We start from the raw sequence: 11,144 nt of genomic DNA on the forward strand, positions 1-11,144 counted from the left end.
AAACGGTAATGTTTTGGTTTTATTCGACGAGATCGACTACTATTTATAGAATCAGACTAAACACATTGGCTAGTCGCTTTCCTCACTCATCAAATTATCCAGCACTTGTTGTCGCAGCTCATCATCTCCAAAACTGTGAATCTTCTTATATAGTTCCTCTTCATCTGAACTTAACTTCGAATCCCTTGCTTCCAATCTCTCCAACATGTCGCTTGCCGTCTGAAACTTCATCTTATTTCAGAATAACCATTGCAAGCGTACGGCTTTCTTGATTCGTCTCTTGAAAAATCTATGGTTAATTTTTAGAATTAAAAAATATATTGCTTTAAAATACTCTTGGAATTTTCGCAAGATTGGTTCAAAAAAAGATCTTTGAAGTGAAGCATGATTTTAACGAATTATTCATTTCTTATTTGGCTTGAAAATCAGCAGACCTGAAGAACGCTATTCGGCAGACCAATCATTTTACCAATGTTTAAGCCGAAAGAACGACCCGCAACACCTGGTATTATCTTATAAAGCAAAATGAGCTGTCCATTTTCATCAATTTGAGAGGCGGTACAGACATTTTTCAACTGCTTCGGATAAACACGGCTTAGTCTAGTCAGTTCATGATAATGCGTAGCGTATATACAGAAACATTTCACCCGCGAAACAATATCTCTGTAAACTCTTTTTGCTTGACAATTCTTTTTGCTTTGCAAAATACGAAGACATAGTAATGGAAAGACATTGCAGAAAAAAACAACCAACTCTGCAATTGCCCAAGCTAATCCGAAACCATCATATGTTGATGTACCACGTCCCAACTCATCAACAATAACCAACGAATGACATGTTGCCGACTGAAAACTATAACAATTTGAAATAGAAAACATTATTATCCCTCCAGCTCCGAAATGAAGATATTTGAAACACGAACTACTATAATGAATTATTTAGCGATAAAAACTGACTTCGAGAATTGATGCACAATCATTCATTTCTGCCATAAATGTAGAAACTCCTTTACACTGATAATCGCAGCTGCCTATCCTAAATGCGAAGAAAATGAAGTGTCTACAAACATTCTTGAACCTACTAACACATTGGAACATCCACTGTAGTCCTCTGTCAATGTTATTATGTTCTCGGTATAACTCTTAATAAAAATGTATACCATCATTAGGACTGGTTTAAGTTACTATGCGGATAAATGAGAGACTTATTTAAGTACCTAATTACATCAAGTAATATGTTACAATTCGCTGTGACGTGAAAATATACTATTTTTTCTTTCAAGTTCTATGAACTGTTCCTTGTGATACGAATCGTCTTCGTATATTTAGATTAGAGACAAAAGAAAGTTCACGGAAGTGAAACTAATAAGTCGTCTTTCTTGGGCTAACCTATTAAATTTACAAAAACAGCAGTCATAACTTCATTAACGAAAATACCAAGGAACATCCAACACAATGACTGGCGAACAGATAAACAATTGCAAAGCGAAAAATTACCTTGTATGGATGCCATCTATAAGAGAAAATCTGGCGCTCTCACATGGTACAAATGAGCCTATTTGTGCCAAAAGAACAGAAAGTGCACAACAACGTAAGTATGTACTTTTGCCTCCCATATTTGCTCCTGTCAATACTAAAAACATTGCACCATCTGAAATGGACTGCATCTATGAAACAGTGAAGTACCGCTGCAATTCAAAGCAGAAGTTGGAACTTACAAAACATAGCAAGATGATTTACATTACTCATTAAAATAATTTCAACCTCCTTGTTCCCGGCCGAGAATCACATCATTGCATATAAACTGTGAGGAATTTGGATTCGCTTCCATAACTGGATGACGACACTTTCTGAGTTCCAGAATTTGCTTATCTAAAAGCAAACACATAGAAGCATGATTATACTGAACAACTTATGAAAGGAACAAAAACATATTTTTATTTTCACCAAACGTTTTAGCTATTTAAATTCGATGTTCCAAATTTGTAAAGAGTAAGGGAAATTGAAACCATACCCTAGGTACAGCTTCTTCACCTAAATTAGATTCCCAAAACTGACCTTCGTCAAGTATTTGTGGTCTAACAAAACAAAAAGGAGATCCGCTGGCCAATATAGAAAGTGCAACCAAAGTATCAATTATAGCGACTGTTTCAGATAATTCACAGAATGTTGAAACATAACCAGCTAAAATATTTTTGAATTGACAAAATGTTCTGAATTTTATATTGCCGATCTGCTAAACAGTTATTTTTTTCAGCAATTTCTATAGGAAAAACAGCCTTCTAGTTGATGAAAATATAACTCACAACAAGTTTCAACAACCATGTCGATAAAGCTACTTTGAATTGCTTCGTAATGAGAAGAAAGTTTTAGATATTCACGATTTAGTATATCCAGATCGTCGCAAGTAAAATGTACACCGGAACCTTTACTTGTTTCAAGAATGCGCATATCCGACTGTCTAATTGACTTTTCGGCCTGAAAATATCATACCTCTCAAATATGCCACGTACAAGGAAATCGTAAACTCCCATATACTTCTAAGTAAAAAAACTTCAAAAGTAAGATCTAATAATGTTCAGCAGTTTATGCAAGTCAAATTACATGAACGTTATACAGTCAATATTACCTTTAAAGTGACTCGAAAATGGAAACCATGATGTTCAGTGTTTTCGAGTTTGACTGCTTCGGTTATTCCAGAACAAACCTATAAACAAAAATATATAATTATTTTAAATAGCCATTGTAAATAGCACAAGCAATAACATCGACCTGATATAATATTGACCTGATAAATGCACAACAAATTGATAAATTGATTAGAAAATAACCTTTTTTAACAAAGCATTGCATTTCGTTTCAATCTCATCCATTCTTTCAGCAACTGCTAGCAAATTTTCATCGATATTTGGTAAGATCCTATATAATCCGTTTTCCTTGAAATAAGCTACATCAACAGTACTTTCAATCAGTGCCATGAACTTCTCAAACTGCAACTGTGCTAGAGCAAGCGGCTCCTGCAAGATATGTTGAAATGACGAGTTCCTGACTGTAAAACATAAAGAAAGAGATCCAAGATTACTTGCGTAAATGAGCTTTTACGGCTATAAGAATTCGGCTTTTTTACACCTACCAAGCATAAATCATTGACCGATGATGCCAAGGAACCACAAGAAGCATGAAGTTCGTCTAATACTTGATGGAATCGTTTCAGCAGACGGATGATCTGGTAAAGCCGATAACATTCCTTTAAACAAAATGATATCTTTGAGCTTCCTTTAAACTTCTTACAGAAAGCACCAATAATGAGAAGCTTGTTCCTTTTTTGCTGTAACATTTTCGACTTTCTCATCCCTCCTCCTTCTCCTCCCAAATATGGGAACTCGTTTACAAAGAAAAACCAATAAAGTATTAAAAATTCGTATGAATGATGAAAATTTTAATTTAATGAATGGTAAAAATCTTGGTAAAATAACGAAAATTTATCAGAACCTGTAGGCCTGCTTTCTTTTGTAGCAGTTTTCTGGTAATTGTTGTAATATCAGGTATTCGACGTAAGATGTCGTCATGAAGTATAGCACGACACAATGAATTATTGACAAGAGCCTCAACTACATCCAATCGTTCATTAATTTTGCGTATATCATGTAAAGGTCGCCGAATCCAGTCACCTACAATTACATTTTGAGAACATTAAAAATTAAGTTTATCATAGATCGAAATAACTACGCGAAAATGTTTATATAAGAAAATACTTATACATTTTAAGAAAATCGCTTCTTTGGTCCAAATTATGCTTCTAAGACTTACGTAAAAGACGTTGTCCTTGAGGAGTGCGACATTTATTTAACAATTCATAAAGTGAACCTACATCATCCAATAAATCTTCTGAAATTTAATCAAATTATTACATTTTATTCGGATATTATTTTATCTGTCGTTGCAAACAAATTCTACGTATAATGGACGTTGCATAAATGACGACTGATAAAAGAACAAAAAATACCATCTTCTTGGCATGCAGCGAACAATTCGAGAGCTTTTACAGCAGCTGAATTCAAATACATGTAACCTGCCGATTTATAATTTCGTAATTGAAATTTTCCACTCATCACTCCATCATCGTTCAAATGCAAATGTTGGATCAACCCCACAAGACAATTTTTCTGCGCTCTTGAAAGGCGAATATCTGAAAAAGGGTACAGTAAAGCTTCCATGGAAATGCCTATTAGTGATTAAAATGCAGAATATAATAATAACACAGTAATTTAACTTTCAAAAAGTGTTCAGAAATAGACATTTATGCTATCCTAAATATTGTTGTATTGGAAATTTGCTCCAGTCTGTTCAAAATTTGACCGATGACAAAAGCTCAGAAAAGCAGCATTTACTCGTCATTCACCCAACAGCATCACAACTACTGAGAGCTTCGACAATGGTATAGGTGGAAAATTTAACAACTCATGTAACAAATTACCCTTATATTTCGGGTCGATCATTTCAGTGATATGATTAGAAAGCGTAGTAGGAAGTTGCTCACTAAACTGAAAGAGTTCCTTCCTGATACCAGCCTTTTTTAGCGCTGTATTCAGCTGATTATTTTCACCGCATAAACTGACAGATGATATTCCCATTTTATCCGAAACCAGCAAACATTCTCGAGGTACCAATGCAGCCAAACATTTCTGAAGAAATTTTTTTGAGGATTCATTTGAATTAAAACTCACGTCGACATCAGAACTCTGATCACTTCAAATAAACGTCGCTAGTTTTAATTGACATTATTTGCGCTTACCTCTAAATTCACGAAATGCTCAGTATCAAGAAATTCGGCGATTGTAAGCTGCATTTCTCGGACATTACATGACACAACAGAAACCAAACACTAAATAAAAGAATTTTTCAAATGTCGAAAGCACTTAGAAAATCAAGTTCCCACTATAAGTTGAAAAGGGAATTTCGGAAACTTTTTCTTGATGTTTCAAGAAAGAAACTGAAAGTTCACGAAGTTCAGATTAATGGATAACAGGTAACGGTACTTCGCTGGAATCGTGTCCTTCTGTCACAGTTAACGCCGCAACTGTTGTAAGCTCGTACAATTCAGCACTGTCACCAACAATTTCTTCAAAATCATTTAGACATCCCAGTGAACCCTCAAAATGAATAAATTTAGACTTTCAAGTTGCTGAAATAATATCTTGAAGGAGGAGTTTTGGAAGAGGTTCTCAAGGTTCTTATTTTCAACTGCAACAGTATATAATGCAGACGGAGGCCTAACCTTCATTACTAATCACATGTTATATACCGATATGTTTTACTTTACCTCCCAGCAATTAGTCTGAAATTTAATTAGGAATAATTCGGTTATATCATTTGATGCATTCCATCTTTCGTTTAATTCCTCATCAGTATGATGTATTTGTCCACTGACGTGCTAACGAACAGATAAGTTCACAAAATCTCCCCAGTCATTTTTTTGAGAGCTTTACCGAGCACTTAAAAAATTCAATAAGACTTTATTTTTGCAAGAAAGTTTACCTTCGCTTTAAGTTCCCATTGTCCATCATTTGCAGCATACACCTCCACACGATAATGCTGCACTAAGATAACATCATGAACTACACGTAAATACTGCGCATTATTCAAGACATGATACATTAATTCGGTTTCACCTACAAGCATCTATCAATCAAATGCATACAGAACTTATTTACAGAAAGTTCCAACAGTCAGGAAGTAATGGTATTGTGTCAAATTGCATTAACATATTTTAATGAAACCTGAAAATATGAATTTCTTTCCTCCAGAAAAGTACTCATAACTTGGAGAAGTCCATTACTCACCAATTCTGCACCGACGAAGACCCACTTCACTGCAAAAAATACTGTTTGCAATGAAAATCGCATCGTCTTCATAGCACGCGTAAAATTCCTGAAGTTAAATAGTTATCTTCCGGATGTATGGAATATTCCAAAATAAAAGAAAACTGACCCTCACCTGAAAGAAATATAGGAATACGAGGTCCAGCAAAAATATGCCTCGGAATCTGTCCAAGTTCCAAACACATAAAAATCGAAATGAGTACAAACAAAAAACCTACGTTCCGCTCAAAAATGACAACAGTTCCCGACGCTTTATTCCCAATTATCTTCATCAAACCTTTATCCAGTTTATCCATAGCCAAGGACCAACTTACGCAACCAATATTAGTGATCCAGAATGCTGAACAAACTCATCAACGATATAAATAAGGTCAGCTCAAACAGGAAGGATAATTTTACCATAATTAGACGATTTAGTTAACTTCTGGCATATAATCGTAAATTCTAGGATTAAAACATATGGATCATTTAGATTCGCAAACTGCACCTCCATTTATTGGCACCGCATGCTCAATACTCTTCAGTACTACCTTGTTCATACTTGCTCAGAAATAATGTTACGCTGGAAACCAAAAAACTGATATCTTTAAACTGACCACCTTTTTCTGCATAACGCATAGGCCTACCAAATACAAACCAATATCAGTATAAAAGAACTTGATCTAGCATATTTCATCCATGTTCAGTCAAAATTTTAAAAGAAAAGTGGGGAGGTGAACCAAAAACACGGCAAACAACGGATTGTATTATAGAACAAGTTTATATTTGTAAGTGTTCGTTTCTGAAGTAATTTTCCCACAGGAAGTATGAATAATATCTCTAGCAGTATCACAAGGTATTTTTGGAGAATCTTTCATTTTTAAATCCAAAAAAATCTAACAAATAATAGGGAACAAATTTCGGGCTTTGCATGAGAATAACTTCTATTTTCTGGAAAGACAATAACAACAGTCATATGCAAATACGAATGCATCATCTAAACAGGTTAATTCAGGAATATAACTGTCATAAAGTGAATACTTTGCCATTTCTCAAGCGAGTGTATTTCACTGGTACTTCAACGGCTATTGGATCCTGAAAATTCTACATAAGTATTAAAGTGAAATTGGTTTGCATAACATTTACAATAAACTTAAAATAAAACTGTTGTCAAGAAACGAACTGGTTATAATGACAGCTAAGAAAACCTACACCAGCTTTTTGACGAAATTTCCGAAATAGTCTCATGACAATAACCGAAAAGAACAAAACTCCACGAGCTCAATTCTCAAAAAAGTTTCTCGCCATTGAAAACTGCTGCAGTCTGGATGTCACCTACCCGTAATGGCTCGATAGCAATTCCACTTATTTTCTTTTCTTCCCTGCTTTCAGAATCTCGATTCTTTCGGCGTTTATTCGATGGTGCATCGTCACTCCTCCCACGGACAAAATCGAATTTTACCAACCTCAGTATATCGGTCGGAAGGTTCTCCTCCAAAATACCGCAAACAACATGGTCGAAATCTGACTCTAAAGAAATTTTAAAAAATTCTTTAGTTCCTTTAAGATATATGAGTTCATGAATTTTTCGTATTAAAGATATGTATGAGTTCGTAACAATATAGATGACTGATAATAAAGATATTACCAGTAAGATATTGCTACCTTTTCCAATGCCTTGTTCGAAAAAAAGATTTGGTTATACTAATATTATCGAATGATTATCAAACTACTATATTTACAAGCGCCTCATCAAACTTTTTTCTATTTTCTCCTTACATAGACATGAGGGGATTTTTTTAATTTTCCCCAAATTCTTAACATTTATTTGAAAACTAATTCCTATCCACAATAAACATCATTTCAAGAGACAAATATACATAGCCATAAATAATCACAAAAACAGATCAAAAAGCAAAGCGTGAACACAAAAAGAAATAAGTTAGAAAAAAGAAGAATTTAAACTGTGTTGAGATCTTGAAAAACATTTCCATTTGTTTCTTGCAAATTTATTAGAAACTTACTATAGCGATGAGAGTTTTTTATCAGCTTTATCTTGTGCGTTATATAATCTACCAGCAAAGATTCACTATATTTGTATGTTTCGACATTTGATATCTCTAAATGTGAGATAAATTACAGATTCTTAGGCATTTTCTATGTAAAACAATATACCATAATAACACCACTAAAAGTTATGATATGCTCTCCGAAAAAAAGAACTGTTGCAAACAATCAAAACAATTTAAGAGGTATACGAACCCTTACAGTGACAAGCATGTTTCAACGATGATTTCACAGCTTTAACATTCTCAAGTAATTTTATCGATGGGAAACAATCATCCACCAAAATATCCTTCAATGAAACGAAATCATCCTATAAAAAGCATAAATATTGTAGTAAAAAATTATGATTAATATATTTCTATTTTATATACCCGATTTTCAGTTGCTTTTGTTAAAAATACAAAAGTTTGATATTACTTACTTCTTTACTTTCATGTATAATACAAATGATGAATAATTAATAGCATCTGCACATTTATTTCTGTTTTTGGGTACACTGAAACAGTGCTCCGAAAAAAGTATGACCACTGACGCAAAAAATAATGTCTGTTGATGTCCATGTATTATTCTGTTTTAACAAATGACCACAAGTTATTACCTTCGCATATTTTTGCAAATAAGGTAGCAACAGCAGCGCAGGACTCACTGGTACCAATAAAATCAATGAGCCATTACTGATCACGTTATCACCAAGCAGAACCGACCTCAAACAGAATTTCGTACATTAAAAAAAGAAGTGCACATCGACAAACTGATTATTTTCACTTCCAATATTCCTTATTAAATGAAATGTTTTCAAAATTCTGGTCCAATTCCTTCTTGAAACTGTCATTTTCAGTTACATGAAATAGAAATTAACCAAACCATTCAATTCCGAGTGTCTTATTTTAAAATTAACTTTCTTGTACAAGTGTTAAGCCTTTTCAAACTATACCTAAGACCATCATCAAATCTCAACAGTTCTTCCACTCTCTTATTTCCAATTGCATATAATGTTGGATTACCCGTCTTTGGATGACGAAGTAAGTGTAACTGTTTCTCAGGAAGTTCACCTTAAACATGACGTTCAAGAAAATATATAAAGACGGCAACAAGTTTAAGTAGATGCATTTGACTGAGCCAAAATTTCTCACAGAACCTGATTTTACTATCACTTTACTGTGCAAATTTCCTGATGATAGCCACTGAATACGGTACAATCCGGACCACTAATAGCAACCTGACCACCGGATGGACTGAAATAAAATCTCTGATACCTTGCCCAGCAAGTTGCGTTGGGGAAGATAACGACCACAGAAGTATGCATTCCTGCCGCTAGTAAAATGTATTGCATAGGACGGTGAAGGACAGCATTGAGAATTGCTAGATACAAGCAATAAATTAACAGTACTTGGTATTTTCCAGAATTCAACAGTGTTCCAGAAGTTTGACTGTGAACAGTCTTGAAATCCATAATGCAGCGTTCCTTCTTGCAAATTTCAACTTCCGTCCTTCCCCATCGTATTCTTTTTTTTTCGTATAGAATACAAAACTTCTGGATTTTATGTTGAAAAAGTAACTGCGACGTTTAGATGTAGTAGTAAAGGAACAAACCATTTGATAAAATGAATCGTGTGAGGGACTGACCATTCCGTTGATAATAACCATCTTTAGTTCTTCCCTCTTTGCATTTCTTGTTTAATCCTGATTGCTCAACTGATGCCTTCGAGGATGAATTCGTTGAATCCATTTCAACAACTGGAACTTTTCAATCATTAATCTAGCAAAAGTATGACGCTAAGCGTGGGATAATATCACGTTTACATTGTGGTATCCAAATTGTGTCTAAATTTAGAATAAAATCAGAATAGGCCACATTTTGTTTACAACAAAATAAAAGACGCATTGGACATAGATGGATGGAATTATATATAAAAATTGAGAACAAGCGACATCATTTCTGAGTAAAGGACGTTAACTAAGCTGTTTACACTCATGTCTTGTGACATGTATGTTCCGTATCTCCCAGCACTACTCGCCATTTACAGCATTTACCATCAACTTCTAATACTCCATACAATACCCCTCGACAACCACTATACCCCCCCCCTTCCCCCTTCCCGCCCTCCTCCTTTTTCCCCTTTGTAACTCGCGCGTCTAATGCGCAGTGCGGCCGTAGCTCTGTGTTGCAGGACGCCGTGAAAAATGGAATTTTTCTGGGATGTCAACTGCAAATCAAAAGTTAAAACAGAGTAAAACGATAATGCTAGCAGAGAATAAATCTAATGTTAATTGATCTAGCTTGCATGATTTTCTGATTAGAGTTGAAGTGATTAAATCTTAGAAAATGACACTAGATGGGAATGAACACGCTGCTTGGCTTTGATAGAATTTGGGCTTACCCATTGCATATTAAATGGATTACATTAGTATATTGATAGAGTAGCTGGGAATTTTGTGTTTAGTATCAAATAGCACGTTTTGAATTGCTTTAATTAGGTGGCTGCTATTTCCGCTAATTTCGGACCTTTTTATTACCTCTCCAATTTCGTGATTCCTCCTGTAAACTTCATGTCACAATATCGATCTTTCATCAGGAATCTCAAACCTTTCACTCATCTTATACAAAGTACTATCAAAGAGCTATATATGTTAAACGTGGCAACACAAAACCAATTCCTACTTATGTAACTCTTTTTTAATTAGAAAAAGGAAAAAAATTGGCATCCTGGATCAAGTCAGAATCAACCAGAAGTCAACAGCAATACTTGGTATGGATGATTGGTAATGTGAAATATTGAACAGCGACATCTGTTGCATCTGTACATGATAAAATTTTATATCGTATTACTTCATCCTTCATCTTCCTCTAAGCGACCCATAATTTCTCATCTGTTTAAGCAGTAATAGTTTCATGATAGCAGCAAAAATAATCGAATTACAGATTTTCGATTATTTTTTGTTTCGCGAAGATTAATCACCGATACAGATTAATCAGACTAAAAACTGTAAGCATGAAACTGCGCCTTAGGGGACGCTAGTCGATATCAGTCAGTGTTGGAATATATTTCCTTAATGTATCTTTTCTACTCATCCATCAATTTTACACTCTAGAAGCCGCTTTCATACTCTCCTCTATTTTATTATTAACGCTCATTTTGTATTTCAATTTCTTCATTCTTTGTTTGTCATATATATATATATATATATATATATATATATATATATATATATATAT

At 34.3% G+C, this 11,144-nt stretch overlaps 3 protein-coding genes across 3 annotated transcripts; all 3 read right to left on the reverse strand.

The window, feature by feature from the left end:
- Positions 1-15: 15 nt before the first annotated feature.
- LOAG_03335 (MutS domain III family protein) lies at positions 16-6,223 on the reverse strand. The gene is made up of 20 exons (XM_003138872.2): positions 6,100-6,223; positions 5,843-5,930; positions 5,538-5,671; positions 5,039-5,152; positions 4,795-4,884; positions 4,477-4,684; positions 4,006-4,188; positions 3,810-3,887; positions 3,492-3,670; positions 3,133-3,246; positions 2,831-3,016; positions 2,629-2,706; positions 2,306-2,477; positions 2,058-2,183; positions 1,764-1,871; positions 1,497-1,650; positions 957-1,035; positions 754-845; positions 435-663; positions 16-219 (listed from the first exon to the last, which is right to left on the reverse strand). Exons 1-20 carry the CDS (start codon positions 6,175-6,177, stop codon positions 70-72), a joined length of 2,640 nt encoding a protein of 879 aa, XP_003138920.1. The 5' UTR covers positions 6,178-6,223; the 3' UTR covers positions 16-69.
- Positions 6,224-6,886: 663 nt separating this feature from the next.
- Positions 6,887-9,656, reverse strand: LOAG_03336 (hypothetical protein; the record flags this gene model as incomplete). Its single annotated transcript, XM_003138873.1, has 6 exons — positions 6,887-6,955; positions 7,200-7,390; positions 8,123-8,237; positions 8,526-8,631; positions 8,862-8,979; positions 9,521-9,656. 6 exons carry the CDS (start codon positions 9,654-9,656, stop codon positions 6,887-6,889), a joined length of 735 nt encoding a protein of 244 aa, XP_003138921.1.
- Positions 9,657-9,899: 243 nt separating this feature from the next.
- Positions 9,900-10,087, reverse strand: LOAG_03337 (hypothetical protein; the record flags this gene model as incomplete). Its single annotated transcript, XM_003138874.1, has 1 exon — positions 9,900-10,087. A coding segment is annotated over one exon (188 nt), but the record flags the coding sequence as incomplete, so codon positions are not given.
- Between the last annotated feature and the right edge of the window lie 1,057 nt (positions 10,088-11,144).

Source organism: Loa loa (assembly GCF_000183805.2).
Source record: "Loa loa unplaced genomic scaffold supercont3.255, whole genome shotgun sequence".
NCBI classification, from domain to species: Eukaryota; Metazoa; Nematoda; class Chromadorea; order Rhabditida; family Onchocercidae; genus Loa; species Loa loa.